We start from the raw sequence: 18,718 nt of genomic DNA, 5'->3' as shown, positions 1-18,718 counted from the left end.
AAAATCGCTGATACGTTGTCTGTTAGTCCCCGCATCACATACTGATGGCACACAAAACTAAACTACGTCGTGGGTACACTAGTAGAAAACAGGGCTTTCGTTTGGAGGCCCTAGGAGCAACAGTCCCGGTCGCTTTACGAACCGGGACTAATATGAGCAGTAGTTCTGGTTCAAGCGGCGAGGACGCCGCACGTGTCACTGCCACCTCTAGTCCTGGTTCGTACAGGACCTTTAGTCCCGGTTGGAGACACCCACCGGCACTAAGGGGGTTGTGGCGGGAGGCGACAGGCCGCGAGCCCCTTTAGTATCGATTGGTGTCTCCAATCGGGACTAAAGGTTCATCTCTATATATACCTCGTGCCATGTCCAACCTTGTGAGCCACATTTAATTTTTTCCCTTCTTAGCATAAGAGGAGTATGTTGGTTTGCTTTCCCTTCTTATGCACACGAGGTGCTCACTGAAATGTCTGAGAGCATCATGCGACTTGAGTTCACACAAAACAAATATGATATGAAGTGCCCGAACCACACTTAAGCGTTCTCCTCTCTTTTTTTCCTTCTCGATCGAGGTTAACAACTTTATCCTTTCATCCGTCATTGATAAAAATGCATGTGTTGATATACATCGCTTCACTATTCATGATGTTTTGTAACAATTTTTGATAAATTTGATTATACATGCAGATGAACCGGCAATGGATGTACGGTGACCGACACCATGCCAAGTTCATTACGGGCCTAAAAAATTGTCGTTGTGGCTGACAAAAACAATCGGGGTGGCTTTATGTGTTGTCCATGTGTTGACTGTCAGAGTAAGAAGGATTAATCTTCCCCGAGAACCCTTCACACCCAACTGTTTTGGTCAGATTTCATGCCCAGCTAAAATTGTTGGACCATGCACGGAGAAAGAGGGGTTACGATGGAAGATAATGAAGAAGAAGAGGATGATGAAAACTATGCTATGTTCCTTGAATACGATGATACTACAACGGGGAAGCAGAAGATCAAGAGGCATCATATGAGCCCACTGATGATCTTGGTCGGGCCATTGCTGATGCAAAGAGAGACTACAAAATTGAAAAGGCGAGTTTGAAGTTCCAGCAGATGTTAGAGGATCACAAAAAATGTTTTCCCAAATTGTGAAGATGGCCTAAAAAAGTTGGGTAGCACACATGATTGCTGCAATGGAAGGCACTGAACGCTGTGGGTGACAAGGGATTTGAAAAGCTGCTGAAAATATTGAAGAAGCAGCTTCCAAAGGGTAACAAATTGTCCGCCAGTACGTACGAAGAAAATAAGGTTGTCTACTGACATAGGCATCCCATATGGGCCTGCCGAATAAGATATCTGGGGATAATCGAAGAACCACGACCCAAAGTTTATGAAGGTCGGAAGCCCAATAGGCATCGATATGGAAAATAGAGATAGATTAGGAATAAAAGACTTGTATCAATACAGGAAGGACTCAAATAAGTCTCCCGGACTCTGTAACTTGTACGATAGGAAAACCTTGGCTCCACCTCCTATATAAAGGGGAGCCGAGGGAGAAAGAAAGAATTTAATCATTGTCAACACACACCCTAGTTTTTCATAGTCGAGCACCTTTTCGGCTGAAACCTTCGAGATGTACTTGCCCTCTACTTTCCGCGAAACCCTTGTCTACAACTTGTAGGCATTGACAAGTTAAACCCTTGTCAATTGGCGCCGACCGTGGGAATTGGAGGCGACAAGAAGCTGATCTCGATGGCATGGAGAACATCATCAACATCATCAGTAGCAAGCAACGCGATGGACGGAGGTAATCAGGTCAAACCTGATCTCGTCGATTTTGTTCCTCACCCTCCCACCCGTTTGCATACATATGCCGATCTGGAGGAGTCGATGGAGATGACGTTCGAGAGCTTCCACTTCCGCGTCGGGAGAGAAGGATCGCATCGCCTGGCGCCACCGATTTTTTCGGGACCGTTAGCGGCCGATTCCGATTTCTCTGGATCATCATCATCAATCGAGTCAGGCGACGAGGAGGCTTCGCCGCCAACCTACATAAAGCCCGCCGTCGGTGGAGAACTCGCCGATCTTCTCGGCGGCATGTCTTTTGGGTCGTTCACGGATTCCGATCTGGACAGCGACTCAGAGAGCATCGAAAATTTCGACTTCATTGATCGATCTACTTCTATTTGGGAGGTTTCGCCGATCGTGACGACGGTGTCACCGACCCTGAAGATGAAAACACAATGGCAAAATATCACCAAGTCTATGTGATTGGGCAATCAAGCCGACCAGAAGACGAAGCGTCGAAAGCTTTTGATGATTTGGGCAACCCGTACATCATATCGACCCTGCGAATCTCACCTGCGGAACAGGCCCCATACATCGGCCCCACGCCGCGAGAGAGGGTGCAGCTATCGCAAGCAGCTTGGGATAGAGCTGGAAGAGCCATGAACGGCACAGAGCCGTATAGCTACGACAGAAGAATTGCAGGGCATATCAATATAGACTCGCTCGTGCTGGACGTGACCTAGAAAAACAAAGAGAAATACTCGATGATAGAAGAGTTGCAGCTTCCGCGTCAAGTGCGCGTAGGGCCAACCTAAGCCGACAATCAGGATCGACGGGAGATAGTCACAGAGCGGCACGCGCGAGAGGAAGATCTCGGCTAGCTAATGTGCCTGAGCACGAAAGAGAGAATCTGATACAAAACCTCAACATGTCCTTTGGTGACACACACTTTCATGTTAGCATCCAAACCACTTGCGGGAGATTCCAGGGAAGCAATATATAACATGGCCATGGCAGGAGTTGGAATCATGGGGACATCAATACAAGGATCGAGTACACCGAAACCCGAGAGCGTACCAAGGCAAAATAATCCTCAACCTACTTCAGCAACGCGAGATCCCCCTCGAGCAGGTGACACAAGAGATACAACGATACAAGCACGAGTTGATAGAGCATGACAGGAAAGAAGAGAACGTCGGCATTCACCAGAAGTCGACGAAGAGGATATGTGCGGACTCCCTTGTTTTACTCGACGAGTCTGTAACACTCGGGTTCCTTCTGGGTTTAAGTTACCCGATAATTACAAAAAGTTCAATGGCTTGCAAGACCCAGAGGATTGGCTGATAGATTACCTGGAAACGGTGAAGTTAACGGGTGGAACTAGAGCAACCGCCATGCAGAGCATCCAGGTTCACCTCAGCGGAGCCGCAAGATCGTGGATAAATAAACTACCGGAAGGATCCATCGACAGCTAGGAGACTTTCGAGGACTTGTTTGTGAAAAACTTCCGCTCAACATGCAAGAAACCTGCATCAATAGAGGTGTCGAGTGCCTGTAAGCAGAAGTATGATGAACCAATGAGGATGTATATCCAGCGATGGAACATCATAAAAAATTCGGCAGAAAACATATCTAACGAAAGAGCAATCGATGCATTTGTTGCAGGGATCCGAAGAAGAGACTTAATCGAGGATTTGGGTGGATCCAAGCCGAGAACAGTAGCAGATCTCATGGAGATAGCGAATCGTTGGGCGGATGGCGAAGATGCTGTTCACAATAAACGACACAGATCACCCAAGGAAGATCGCAACAGAAACAACAACCAAAATAGGCGACGATATTCTCGTCAGTTCTCAGATTACGACGGTCCCAGCCAAGTGGCGGTTGGCTTCCGAGGAAACAATGGAGGAAATCATCGGGATGATTACCAGAGAGGTAGCGAGCAGCGCAATGATCATAGAGATGCGCCAAGCTCCAGCAGACAAATTAATCGACCAAGGTTCCAGAGGCCATACAATATATCACCCGAAGATCTTCTGAACGGGCCATACCAGGTGCACTTTTTCCTCGACAGTGAATGGAAAAGACAATCAGGGCACCTTCAGAAGGGCTGCCGAACATTCCTAGCTCTGCATAGATATGTGGAGCATACAAATGCACCAGCAGCAAACAGGGGCACGTACAGGGGCCAAGGAGTGAGGTTTACGTGCCACCACCACCCGCAGTTACTAGAGAAAACCAACATCAGTTGCAGTTGGCGGCAGCTCCAACCAACAACGGCCCCTTACATCGATACAACAGGAGCAATGTCGATGATTCAGAAAGGGAGACCCTCGAATAGGACGCAAAAGGTAATTTCACGATAGGTATACATGCAGAAAAGATGCCTCCACCAACTATCGAGTACCTTAATTGGTCGGGACAGGACATAGAATTCATTCAAGCGGATCACCCACCTCAAGTTCCACGACCGAGACAATCAGCTATGATTTTACCGGCAGTGATCGTAGGATTCGAGGTCTTTCGTATATTCATAGATGCAGGAAGCAGTCTGAACCTCATGTACGCAGACACTTTGAGGAAAATGAATATGTCTCTGGCAAACCTGAAACCAATAGGACATGCTTTCATGGTATTACACCGGAGAAGCCTAACTATTTCCTGGGAAATATTTTACTCGATGTACAGTTCGGAACCCGAGAGAATTTTAGGAGGGAGAAGTTGGAGTTTGAGGTTATCGACTTTCAATCACAGTATCATGCTATATTGGGACGATCCGTGTATGCCAGATTCATGGATGTACCACATTACACATACCTGTTATGGAGGATCCCTGGTCCCAACGGCCCAATCACAGTAAAGGGAAGTTTTGCTCTAGTAGATAAATGTGACAAGGACTTTCATTAGCTTTCTGAAACCTTCGGGATGCAGGCTGAGTATGAAACTTCTAAGCTCACCACCAACTACAACGTAATACCCGACAGAGGAAGGCCACTCAAGGAGCAAACCTTGGACACCTCCAAGAATTCCAAGGAAGTGCAGATTCACCCGACAGATCCTAAGAAGACGACAACTATCGCAACAAATATGGATAGCGCATAGGAAAGCGCGCTCGTCGAGTTCCTCCGTGAGCGCTGAGAAATCTTTGCATGGTGTCCAGCTGACATGACAGGAGTACCCAGGGAACTCGCCGAGCACCCCCTTAATCTAGATCCAAGAGCCAGGCCAATCCAACAACCTTTGCGGCGTTTCTCCGAGCCAAACCGCAAAGCTATGCTATCAGAGATTAATCGACTTTGAGAAGCAAATTTCATCAAAGAGCTACATACCGAGGCCACATGGGTCGCTAACCCAGTTTTGGTCCCGAAGAAAAACACTAATGTCCTTCGCATGTGCGTCGACTTCACGTGTCTCAATAAACATTGTCCAAAGGATCACTTCCCCCTCCCGAGGATCGATCAAATTATCGACTCCACATGCGAACGTCTTTCCTTCTTGGACGTGTATTCTGGTTACAACCAGAACCGCTTAAAAGAAGTAAAATCATCTTTTATAACCCCTTATGGCGTGTTTTGCTGCAGAACAATGCCCTTCGGGTTGAAAAACGCGGGAGCTACCTATCAGAGGATGATGCAGAAGTGTCTCGCCACACAGATTGGCAAGAACGTCCAAGTATACATTGACAACGTCATCATAACAAAAAAAAAGCAAGGGTCATCTTTGATCGATGATCTTAGAGAAACCTTCGACAACCTCGACAAGTTTCGCCTCAAGCTGAACCCAACGAAATGCTCCTTTGGTGTTCCTGCGGGAGAACTCCTCGGGTACTTGGTGTCTGCCAGATGAATCAAGGCAAACCCCGAGAAAATATAGACCATCGTGATGATGAGGAAACCAACCAAGCTCAAGGAGATACAGCAGCCGACGGGCCGTGTCGCTGCTTTGAGCTGGTTTGTCGCTAGGTTAGGAGAAAAAGCACTGCCCTTCTACGCGTGGAACGAAGAAGTAGATAAAGCTTTTGAGCATCTCAAACGCACAATCTCAACACCTCCAGTGTTGGTGACTCCGAAAGAAAAAGAAACCCTCCTGCTATACATCGCGGCCACACCTCAGGTGGTCAGCACAATCCTCGTGGTGGAACAAGAAGAAGAAGAAGGGAAGATCCATGGAGTTCAGCAGCCATTATACTTCATCAGCGAGGTACTATCACCATCCAGACAACGTTACCCGCATTATCAGAAACTTGCATATGGAGTATTCACAACGGCAAGAAAGTTACGGCACTATTTTTGGCACACCTGTCGAGGGTACTCCTCGGCAATGCCCTCCGTATGGGGCTTAGGGTAGATGGAATCCTGTAGGCTGACACGAGACATCGGTTATCAAACAAGTGGGGAGAGCGATTTACCCAGGTTCGGGGCCCTCGATGAGGTAAAACCCTTACGTCCTGCCTGTCTGATCTTGATTAAGAAAATATCGAGTTACAATGGGGCGCCGAAGGTTTTGGCTATGATCTCGTCGAGAAACTAAGTTCTGCAGGGACCTAGCTCTATACTTGCGGTGGCTATGATTGCTAAGATTGTGTGTGTCCTCGGCAGCCTCTCTCCTTGCCCTTATATTCGGAGCCAGGTCTCAAGAGATCTGTCCGGGTACGAATAGGTTACAAAGGATCCTAGCTCTAAGCTTTCCTTGTATTCTTCGTCTCCTTGTCTTGTTCTTCAAGGATTCTTCTTTGGAACCGACGTAGTGGTCCACCTGGCCATCGACTGCCTTCATGGGCCCCTGGTTGGGCCGCAAGAGGTAGTGCAACATTAGTTACCCGAAGGGTAATGCCCACATCAACACCCGATAATAGTAGTCAATGAGGCACCTCTCTCGAATATCCTAAACAATCCATAAGCCACGAGACATGTCTCCCTTTGGGGAATTGAGCTTTCCCCTCGGGACATCACGTACGGAAAAAGAAAGGTGATCAAGTCGCAGATTATGTTGGACCTTGTCGCAGAGTGGATGCAATTACAAAATACGAGACCCCCAGTTTTGTCGAGTACCTGGCATATGAACTTTGATGGGTCCAAGAGATTGGAAGGAGCTGGAGCAGGCGTAATACTTGTATCACCCCAAGGCGACAAAATGAAATATATACTACGGATGACGTTCCCCAACGCATCCAATAACGAGACAGAATATGAAGCCCTGATACACGGGATGAAGATGGCAAAGGCATGTGGCTCAACACCTTGAATTTTTGCCCAAAACCTTGGCCGCTATAAAAATAACCTTCATTGAAATTGCTAAAATCCCCACCAAATCTAGCCTGATCAAAACCTCCATTATCACCCAACCATCCATCATTTTGTCTCCATCTATCCCCTTCATGGTAGTGACTATTGCCATTCAAACCAGCATTCCCGATGATAAACCATAGTTTAGACAGAGGTTCCTAACATGTACTTTATGGTAAGCATGGTCGAACCCACAGCAACGATGCCGCGGAATGCAACCGTGGCGGAGCCGGTGCCTCGTGGTAGCGGCACCATTCTTCGTGGCGGAGCTCTGCATGATAGCCATTATGCTTATGGGTCCCAAGAGTGACAATCTTCGGCGACTCCCAGTTGGTGGCTCAACAGGTGATGAACAAGTGCAATGCAGTCAACGATAGCATGATAGCATACAAGGAGGTGTACAATGAACTCGAGAAACTCTTTGATGGCTGTGAAGTCAATCACATCAGCAGGCTTAGCAACGACGAAGCTGACGTCTTGGCAAACATCGGCTCACAATGCTTGCCGATACCCCCTGACGTTTTCTGGGAGGAGATAAGTGAGAGATCAACTAAGGCGAAGAAAGCACCGAAGCAGCCGAAGAAAAAAAGAAAAGGCCAACGAAGGCTCGGGGGCTCCAGCAGCCCAAGAAACAAATACATCGGAAGATGAGGAGGAACCAGAAGTAGTTATGATGATACAAGTTCCATGGATGCAGGTTTATGTGGCATATATCACAAGGAAAGAGATACCCGAAGATCCGGTAGAAGCACGGTGAGTTATCCGACGATCCAAGGCGTTCACCGTGGTCAAGGAAGAATTATACAAATGGAGCATCTCAGGGGTATTGCAGAGGTGCATCACACCCGAGGAAGGGCGAGTTATACTGAAATATATATATGAGGGAGTATGCGGCCACCACGCAAGCAGTCGAGCAATAGCAGCCAAACCTTTTCGGGCATGATTTTATTGGTTGACAACAGCGGAGGATGCAAAAGATATAGTAAGAACATGCAATGCGTGTCAGATATTTGCGGCCAAACCTCACTCACCGGCAGCAGAACTGATGCCAATACCATTGGCATGGCCTTTCGCGCAATGGGGGTTTGATATGGTGGGGAAATTACACAAGTTCTAGCCAGTAGGGCACGTGTATTTAATCGTAGCAGTCGACAAATTTACCAAGTGGATAGAGGCAGTACCAGTAACTTCGGTAGACGAAATATCAGCGGTAAACTTCGTCAAGGGGATAGTTTTCAATTTGGCGTCCCTAACAGCATAGTTACGGACGATGGCAGCAACTTTACCTCCCGAGAATTCAAATAGTACTGCGCAGAAGTAGGCATTAAAGTACATTTTGCATCGGTGGTGCACCCGCAAACCAATCGCTAAGTCGAGAAAGCAAACGGTATTATCTGCAATGGCATCAAGAATCGACTGCTAACACCACTAGAAAAAGCACGGCACACTTGGGTTGATGTGTTACCCAGCGTGTTATGGAGCATACGAACAACACCCAATACGGCAACTCAGGACACTCCGTTCTTTTTGGTCCACAGAGCTGAGGCGGTATTCCCGATAGAAATAGAGCATAATTCTCCAAGAGTCGCAGAATATGATGAAGAAACTTTGAGAAAGGTACTGGAAGATGATGTCGACGCACTCGACGAAGCAAGGGATGAAGTAATGTCAAGAGTAACCATTTACCAGCAGAACCTCAAAAATTATCACAGTTGATGTTTGCGACCCAGGTCTTTCCAAGTTGGTGACCTAGTTCTTCGGCTCACACAGTATAGCCATGAAAAATTCGAGTCTCCATGGATAGGGCTATACATCGTCACTGAAGTAATTCCAGGAGGAGCAAACAGATTGAAGGACAAGAAAACAGAGAAGGTCGAACCAAAACCATGGAACGTGGCGCTTTGGCGGTTCTATGCTTAGAGAACAATATAGTCGACTATGGAAGCATACATTATACTGAAGAGCTCGCAAGTTTTCAGACGCACTCTTTTCCTTTCAGGGCACCGAGTGGGGCTGGAAGGTTTTTAATGAGGCGGTCTTGTGATGCTGCAATATAATAAAAATAGTGATGGTATATATTTTCTTCGCAAGGCTCAGGGGCTCGTACCCGAAAAAATCACAAAATATATTTGACTCTCAAAATATAGCTCAGAATTACTCGCCTTGGTTAAAAACCTCGCGACTAACAAACATAGATACGCCAACGAGGACACTCGGGGGGCTTGCAAAGAAAAACAATAAACATACAAATTTGCCCTGATTATACATAAGTCTCGCAATCATTACAATATATATGAGTTACAGATATATTCGACTCGGGCTATACATCTCGAGAAAAGAAAAAAGAATAGCTTTCATATCAATCTATCTATGCCTATATTCTCCTTGGTAGCACGAATATTCTGCGTCGAGTCATCATACCGAAGATCCGTGAAGAAAGCAGCGGCGTACCGAAGAAGCTCGTCGATCATTTTCTCGGCCACAAGTGACGCAACTTCATTGTGTTTGTCAACATTCACCGTCCTCTTAGACGTCTTGCGGTAAAAAAAGGTTGAAAATATTGTTGAAGTCCAATTTTGAGTGACAGACCTTCAGCCAAATTAGAGCAAACTTTGCACCGACCACCATCTGGGCATTTACAAAGTCGTGGATACTCGCCACATCCTTGAACTTATCCATAAGTTCAGTAAGATTCGCAGGCTGTGGGTTTCGAGGAAACATGGCGTTATACACCATGGCCAGAGTACTGCCGAAGAAATATTGGAATCTCCGAACTTGAGCAGCGCGATCCTGGAACCGAACAATTCGGCGGGCACGATTCTCGTTAGCCCAGAAGTCAATATTGTTCTTTCTGGCGAGTTCAAGAAGAACCCCGACTCGCGAGTTCACGCGTTGTTCTTCGGCGGCTGTGTCAAGGAAAGAACCTACATGCAGCATAGAAGAAGAGACACGGCCTGGTAAGAGACATGAAAAATATAGAAAGAAGAGGAAAGCTACAACAGAACATACCCGCCATATCTTGACTTGCATCAGTCATCAGATCAAGCATATAATTTTCGCGCTTAACAGCACGAGAAGCATGCTTCTATCCGTCTGTTTGTCACAGTTATTTTGTGCTTGTTTTATCATCAGGTAAAATGCAAGTAATCCATATATGTATCATATACATGAGGCCTCCATATAAATTCATCTATCACAATTAATTCATATCTGTATGATATACATTCATAAATCATCAATAAGGAAACCAGACTTTGCTCAGCATCATAAGAAAATTGGAAAGGAAGTAGCAGCAACTAGAGTACATCATTTTTACCAACTTGTGTGGCATTCTGGCTGAGACCAAAATCATGCAAGTTGAGATCAGGGATGGCTTGAGAATTGAGATCTGGTATCTCACTTGCTCTTGGCAGCTGATCATCACCAAATAAAAGGTAAAAAGCACTCCCAGGGCCTGTGTTGTAGGCTCTATTCCTGAGACAACAGCAGGTCCATCTTGTACATTACCACTGGTAGTAGCAACTGTTAACGTTTGGAGGAAACGATCATACCCCTTTGGGGGCATCGGTTGCATGTTATATAAGAGATGGAAAAGCCCCATCTGTGGCATATACAAGGAAGGTGATTACATATGGAAAGGCAAAGGAAGGAAAGGAGACAATCATGTATGTGACCGTTGGAATATAGCCGTTGGTGTACTACACCATACGTTGTACCTGGTCCATACATAATGTGTACAATATTTGATCTAACACCCCCCTTAATCTAAACCACGGAAGAAATGGAGAGGTTGAGACTACGCTTGAATTCCTCAAAGATCTTCACGGGAAGGGATTTTGTAAAGCCATCTGTCAACTGATCTTTGCTGGATATAAATTTGATCTCAAGTAACTTCCGTGCAACTCTTTCTCGAACGAAATGAAAATCAATTTCAATATGTTTAGTGCGAGCATGGAAGACTGGATTTGCAGATAGGTAGGTGGCTCCAAGGTTGTCACACCATAGGCATGGAGTGACACGGAGAGATATTCCAAGCTCACGGAGGAGAGCTTCGACCCAAATTAATTCAGCGGTGGCATTGGCCATGGTCTTACATTCAGCTTCGGTGCTGAAGCGAGAGACGGTGGCTTGTTTGCGAGCACTCCAAGAAATGAGGTTGGGGCCGAAAAATATTGCAAAGCCACCTATGGAGCGTCTGTCATCAAGACAGCCGGCCCAATCTGCATCTGAAAAGGCACTAAGGAGAGTAGCATTAGATTTTTGAAATGTAATACCAACTTTAAGCGTACCTTGAACATAGCGCAGTATCCGTTTTGCTGCTGTCCAGTGAGTGGTAGTGGGGGTATGAAGAAATTGGCAAATCTTGTTGACCGCGAAGCACAAGTCTCGACGTGTAAGGGTCAAATATTGAAGGGCCCCAACAATACCCCGGTACTGCGTGCTATCCTCGGCTCCAAGAGGTGTACCATCGGTGAGAGACAATTTATCAGTGCTTGAGAGAGGTGTGGGACATGTAGTGCATTTGGTCATGCCAACACGAGAGAGTAAATCAGTTGCATATTTTTCCTGAGATAAATGTAAGCCTTCGGATGTTTTCTTGACTTCAATGCCCAAGAAGAAATGGAGATCACCAAGGTCTTTGAGAGCGAAATCCCCACTCAAATCACATAGTAGGGCCGAAACGGCCTGATCTGCAGAGCTAGCAACAATTATATCATCAACATAAATTAAGACAAATTGCTAGCAACAATTATAACATCCCTTTTCTTCAGGTCCATCTTAGATTTTTCATACATTGTCTGTTGTTTTATCTCGCTCACATACCACATGCTTCATCCCTCGTTCCTCTCATCTGCCTCTCCTTTGACTACATCGACACCGTGTTATACTTTCCCACTTGGGCCTCAGATCAACGTAAAAAACCGCCAGGCTCTGTTAAACATTCAAATTTGCTATGTATCAGTCGACTAAGAGTTTCTTAAGTTTCACTCACTCAATGTAAAAGTGTAATCATAGTTTTTCTATAAAGTGCAACTGATACGAGTTACACTTTTATGTCAACTATAGTTGCACTTTTCTGGAATGACATGACTTAAAAAAATCTCAGTCCATAGACGTAGTTAAACATTAGTTTACGGACTTATATTTATAATAAAGGAAAACACTTGTGTACTTACACCGCATGGGTATGGACGTTTCCGTTACTGTTTGTTGTGCTTTGAGATTCGGATAAAAAGAGGAAGGAAAAAACAATTTTTTCATCTATCATGTTAGACTTGAGTCTCGAGAAATAAATGGATAGTGACGAAAACACCCACGCTCATTCGTGTAAGTATAAAATCCTTTAAAATAAAACGCACACGCACGCAAGGAACACTAGGTGACACTGCATGGCGCAGCAACAAAATCGGGGAGTGGCCTGCGCGGCGGTCTCTCCACTTGTCTCCTCACTCCCCGCTTAACGCTCCCTTCCCTCCGTCCAAACTCTCCTCCCCTTGAAAGCTAGCCACGCGCTAATTGCGACCATCATTTTCAAACAATAACAGATTAACGCCATGCATCCATGCTCTTCGATAGGGATTCAGATGATCGGGAGATCAATGCAGAGCGTTCCTGATCGGCAGAAATTACTGATTCCGAGGTTGGTATATACATTGTCTTCCATATGTTTCAATTCCTGAAGCTCTGATGTTCTTGTTGTTTCTTTTCTTTCTTTTTTTGCGAAGTGATGTTCTTGTTGTTTCATCGTGCACCTTTGGTTGCAGGATTTGATCTGTTGTGAGGATCAGATCTCTGCGGACAGGGAGGGGACGAAATTGTGAGAAGGTGCATGCATGAACGGAGTTGCATGAGGTGAAAGGGGGGAACAAGAGAATGGCCCTGTTCGATCGGAATCAGAAGCAGCGGTCGTCGCTCTTCTCGACGGCGACCATCGCTCTGTTCGTGGCGCTCTGCCTCGTCGGATTCTGGATGGTATCCTCGCCGTCGCCGGAGGCCGTCCCTGCGGCCACGGCGACGGCGGCTGACATTAACAAAGCGGCGGCGGAGGTCGTCGTCAAGGACAAGGAGGAGGACAGCTCGATCGACGCCACCAATAATTTCAAGCAGGATAGTACCAACGTCGTCGCCGAGGCCACGACGGCCGCCACGGAGGCCGAGAAGCCCGCCGTCGACGCCAAGGGCGGCGAGGGCGAGGGCGAGAAGTTGGCGTCCAAGAACCAGTCGTTTGACGACGAGAACGGGAGGACGGAGGGCGGGGAGCTCGTGAAGCCGGAGACCGCCGAGACGGACGGCGCCGCCGCTGCTGCCGCCGCGGTGGCGGCTTCCCAGGGGAAGAGCGTGGATGACACGGTGACGGACGCGAAGGAGCAGGCGGCGACAGACACAAAGGAGAGCGTCGGTCAGGACTCGAAGACGTCGGGTGACACGAAGGAGAGCTTGGCCGTCAGCCAGGAGGACACAGCGGCAGGCGACGCGAAGGAGACGTCGTCGAAGAAGCAGACGTTCGACGACGAGAACGGCAAGATGGAAGGCGTGGACATGGTGAAGGATGACGGCAACAAGACGTTCATCTCGGACGACGTCGTAAGCGTCAAACCAATTGCCGACGACACGACGTCCGTGACCACCACCACCACAGACAAGACAGAGGCGGTTGTTCCGACCGAAACGGCCACCGCGACGGCACTCGAGGAGACGACCAAGACGTCGGACAATGAAGAGCAACCGCAACCACGGGACGAGGAGCAGAAGCTTCTTCCAGAGGCGCTGCCGAACGGCCAGGCGGAGCTGCTCACGGAGCGGGCGGCCCAGAACGGGTCGTTCACGACGCAGGCGGCGGAGTCGACGAACGAGCAGAAGAAGCGCGCCGAGCGGAAAAAGAAGCAGAAGAAGAATAAGAAAGCGGCCGGCGGCAAGGCTGATCAGGCGGAGGCGGCGTCGCCGTCGTACGTGTGGAAGCTGTGCAACACGAGCACCGGCGAGGACTACATCCCGTGCCTGGACAACGAGGCGGCCATCAGGAAGCTCAAGACGGACAAGCACTACGAGCACCGCGAGCGGCACTGCCCCGCCGACCCGCCCACCTGCCTCGTCCCGGCGCCGTCGTCCTACCGTGACCCCATCCGGTGGCCGCACAGCCGCGACAAGATCTGGTACCACAACGTGCCGCACACCAAGCTGGCGGACTACAAGGGACACCAGAACTGGGTGAAGCTCTCCGGCGAGCACCTCACGTTCCCGGGCGGAGGCACGCAGTTCAAGACGGGCGGCGCGCTGCACTACATCGATCTGATCCAGCAGGCGCTGCCAGAGGTGGCGTGGGGACGACGGAGCCGGGTGGTTCTGGACGTCGGGTGCGGCGTGGCGAGCTTCGGTGGGTACCTGTTCGACCGCGGCGCGCTGGCCATGTCGTTCGCGCCCAAGGACGAGCACGAGGCGCAGGTGCAGTTCGCGCTGGAGCGCGGCATCCCGGCCATCTCCGCCGTCATGGGAACCAAGCGGCTCCCTTTCCCCAGCAACGTGTTCGACGTTGTCCACTGCGCGCGGTGCCGCGTGCCCTGGCACATCGACGGCGGCAAGCTCCTCCTCGAGCTCAACCGCCTCCTCCGCCCGGGCGGCCTGTTCGTCTGGTCCGCCACTCCCGTGTACCAGAAGCTCCCCGAAGACGTGGAGATCTGGGAAGACATGGTGAAGCTGACCAAGGCAATGTGCTGGGAGATTGTGGCGAAGACCAAGGACACCATCGACGCAGTCGGCCTCGTCATCTTCCGGAAGCCGGTGAACAACCATTGCTACGACTCTCGACAGCAGGACGAACAGCCCCCTCTCTGCGAGCCCTCCGACGACCCCAACGCGGCGTGGAACATCTCACTGCGGGCGTGCATGCACCGTGTCCCCACTGACGCGTCCGTGCGCGGGTCGCGGTGGCCGGAGAAGTGGCCAGCAAGGGCGGAGAAGGTGCCCTACTGGCTCAACAGCACCCAGGTGGGCGTGTACGGGAAGCCGGCGCCGGAGGACTTCGCGTCGGACTACCAGCACTGGAAGAAGGTGGTCCGGAACTCGTACCTCGCCGGCATGGGCATCGACTGGAACACCGTCCGGAACGTGATGGACATGCGGGCTGTGTACGGCGGGCTCGCGGCGGCGCTCAGGGACATGGACGTGTGGGTGATGAACACGGTGAACATCGACTCGCCGGACACGCTGCCGGTGATCTATGAGAGGGGATTGTTCGGGATCTACCACGACTGGTGCGAGTCCTTCAGCACGTACCCGCGGTCCTACGACCTCCTCCACGCCGACCACCTCTTCTCCAAGCTCAAAGCCAGGTACGTCGGACGATGAACCATTCATCATTCATTCATGGTAACACCTCAATCGACGGCGACACATTAACACTAGGTAATACATTGATTTTGTGCATGTAGGTGCAAGGTGTTGCCGGTGATCGTGGAGGTGGACAGGATTCTGAGGCCAAACGGGAAGCTGATCGTGCGGGACGACAAGGAGACGGTGGACGAGATCGTGGAGGTGGTGAGGTCGATGCAGTGGGAGGTGAGGATGACGGTGTCCAAGCGCAAGGAGGCCATGCTCTGCGCAAGGAAGACCATGTGGCGGCCCACGGAAGTGGTGGAATCGCCGGCCAGAAGATTTAACAGCTAGCACGCCGTATACGTGGGATCGATTTGATTGATTGATGTAGCCATGTAGAAAGAAGGCGATCGATCGAGTTGCGATTAATTGATTGATTTAGGTTTCCAAATAACCAGTTTAGATGAAGAAAGACGTACATAGTAACATAGATTTTGTTGGTGTTGGTGTCTGGTTTCTTCTCTTTCTGAGTTTTTTCTGGCCACCCGAAATGACATATGTATTGCGACAGAGAGTGGAGTACTTTTTCGATAAAAGAAACATATTAATATCAGAAGATATCAAATACACCCAACATCAGCAACAACACAATACTCTAACGATAGTATGGATGTACACAACAACAAAAAAGATAACGAAAACTAAGAAATAAAAGTCCCGCAACAGTATTTCAGCCCTAGTAACAACAATACATCCACTACCAAGACAACACCTGAATTTCAGGCTCTCCAAAAGCAACGCCTCCAAGAAGGGAACAATTTACAATCATCGTCGTGGTCCGATGAAAGATCTACCGGAGGTCAGTTTGCTTTGATCTGGCTGGAGAGATGAGTTCCGGAAAGCTCCGCTGGCGAATGGAACAGTGCATATTTTGCCTGCAGTTTGCTGGATCGGGTGGTATTCGGTCGCGCGCACCCATGTTTTTATTCCGACCGTTTGGTTCCGGAGGGAGCGCAGCGAAGTTATATTCTGTGTTGACATCTGGTGACTTTTTGGTCCATGGTGAAGTCAGAAGAAGGAATATCATGAAGGCCGGATTGGTGGACTGACTAAAGGAGGTTCGAGTCAACGTGATGCTGAGGGATCTGCTTGGCGTTCCGGGCTTGCAGCAGTGGTATGCATGTGGGGGCAGCAGCACAGGGGAAGTTCGGAGTCTTACCTCTCAGGGTGAAAACCCAAGGTCTGGCCTTAACTGGTTGTGCCTGGCAATGTTCTTGTTGGAGGCATTGTTTTGAGAGTGGGGACTATCTTCAGGGAGAAATCCTAAGACCTTTGGTCGGGCGACGACGGCACTGGTGCACTGTTTCCTTCTTGGAGGCGTCGCTTTTGGAGAGTCTGTACTTCAGGTGTTGTCACGGTGGTGGTTGTATTGTTGTTGCTAGGTCTAGAAGGTTGTAGCGGGACTTTTATTTTTTAGTTTTCTTTTCTCTTTTTTAGCTGTGTGCATCCGTACTGCCATTAGGGTGGGGCGTTGTTGCAGAGGCTGGGTGTAATTGGTATCTTTTGATATTAATATATTCCCTTTATCGAAAAATCACCCTGAAGATAGTCCCCGTTTTCACCTTGGATTTTCACTCTAAAATGTAAGACTCTGAACTTCACCTGGTGCCGCCCATACTTGCGGTCTACTACCGTAGTACATAAATACGAAGTATTTTATTTGTGAGTTCTACCATAGAAAACTAAACTTGGGACTTTCTATAGGGAGGAGGAACCATTCGTACGCATATTGGGGTTGAAAAATCTCACGCGGCTTGTACAAGTGGCACGTCGGTCTATTGTTAATTCTCAGTCCGATGAGTTGGGATTTTTACCATGCCTAGGAGCCTTAGAATGTATTCTCTCCCGGTGAAGAGGCAAGTTTAACACTTGCTCATGTTATCAATTATTTTTATCAAATTAGTTGTAAATTATTAATCGTATCATTACTTCTACAATTATGGATATGACTGTGGTGGGCTGTGAAACCATGGTTTGAATTGATGATGAAGAACCTAGTAGAATACGGACCTAACTTTCTACGTAGATGTCGATCGAAATAAAATATATCTCAATCGGAGTTCATATGCAATGGCTAGAACCATTTTACTCGGACTATGCATTCTGCCCAATAATTAAGATAGATTAAATGTGTTGCCCCACACATCCCATGTGAAATTGTTCATTCTCAAGGAGAGACGGAGGCCTATGCACAAGACCATCTCAAAAGAAGCCAAGTTATAATTTTTTTTTTGGTTTCAGTGCAACAAAGTAGGGCATTTTCGCTATTGTTCATAATGTTTCTTTGAGATTGTCAATTTCGTGAAGCAGACTCCTACTGAAAGTTGCTGCATACTGGTGTTTCCTCTTTACCAGAACCTCATGCCTCCGTGACTAGAATTTTGGGTTATTTCTAGTACTTGGGCATGATTTAATGTCTCTTCTTTTCAACGGCTCTCTCAAAAGAGGTAAGGAAACTCTACATGCAAAGGGGTGTCATCATAAGAGATTAGACTTGTTATGAGTGATGACCTCAACCCCAGGCATAATCTAGACTCAAAATTGTGTCGCGTTATCACAAAACATGGCTTCGAAGCTGGAAGGTGGGGTTTGCATCCTGAGGATGGAATCTTCATGCGAGATACCCCACTATGTGGAGGGAGTATCATTTCAAAGTTGTGTTCAGGATTTTTGTTCTCACAAATTCTCTATTTTGGCAAGCCAAATTAGGCGATCTTGGAATCATCGAAACCAGCAAAGCTAGTGGTATTCAGACCTAACTTTCTACATAGATGCTGAGTGATATAAAATAGCTCAATCAGAGTTCGTATGCAATGGGTAGAACCTTCTTACTCGGACTATTCGTTCTACCCAAAATTGAGATAGATTAAATATGTTGCCCTACATGTCCCATGTGAAATTGTTCGTTCTCAAGGAGAGATGAAGGCCTATGCACAAGAACATCTCAAAAGAAGAAAAAATATATAAAAAACTTGGTTTCGGTGCAACAAAGCAGGACATTTTCGCTATTTGTTCATGATGTTCCTTCAAGATAGTCAAATTCGTGAAGGAGACTCCAACTGAAAGTTGCTGCATACCGGCTTTTCCTCTTTACCATAACCTCATGCACACGTATTAGGACTCTGTGACTATAACTTTGGACTTTGCTAGTACCTGGGCATGATTTCATGTCTATCCTATGCAAAAGCTCGCAGAAGAGGTAAGGAAAACTTTACATGCAAAGGAGTGTCATCATAAGTGATTAGACTTGTTATGAGTGATTACCTAAGCCCAAGGCATAA

At 47.9% G+C, this 18,718-nt stretch overlaps 1 protein-coding gene across 1 annotated transcript; it reads left to right on the top strand.

The window, feature by feature from the left end:
- The first annotated feature begins 12,599 nt into the window (after window positions 1–12,599).
- Window positions 12,600–15,889, top strand: LOC127294804 (probable methyltransferase PMT24). The gene is made up of 3 exons (XM_051324699.1): window positions 12,600–12,705; window positions 12,830–15,394; window positions 15,494–15,889. The coding sequence occupies exons 2-3, from the start codon at window positions 12,939–12,941 to the stop codon at window positions 15,726–15,728; spliced, it is 2,691 nt and encodes an 896-aa protein (XP_051180659.1). The 5' UTR covers window positions 12,600–12,705; window positions 12,830–12,938; the 3' UTR covers window positions 15,729–15,889.
- Window positions 15,890–18,718: the final 2,829 nt, after the last annotated feature.

This window comes from Lolium perenne, chromosome 4 (assembly GCF_019359855.2).
Source record: "Lolium perenne isolate Kyuss_39 chromosome 4, Kyuss_2.0, whole genome shotgun sequence".
Classification (NCBI taxonomy): domain Eukaryota; kingdom Viridiplantae; phylum Streptophyta; class Magnoliopsida; order Poales; family Poaceae; genus Lolium; species Lolium perenne.
Note: the sequence above shows the minus strand (reverse complement) of the source record. Positions and strands in the feature narration are given on the sequence as shown.

Excerpts from the sequence above, each read along its gene's own strand:
- LOC127294804 (XM_051324699.1), top strand. The coding sequence starts at position 12,939 with ATGGCCCTGTTCGATCGGAATCAGAAGCAGCGGTCGTCGCTCTTCTCG. Across the intron at positions 15,395-15,493 it reads TTCTCCAAGCTCAAAGCCAG|GTGCAAGGTGTTGCCGGTGA; the intron begins GTACGTCGGACG and ends TTGTGCATGTAG.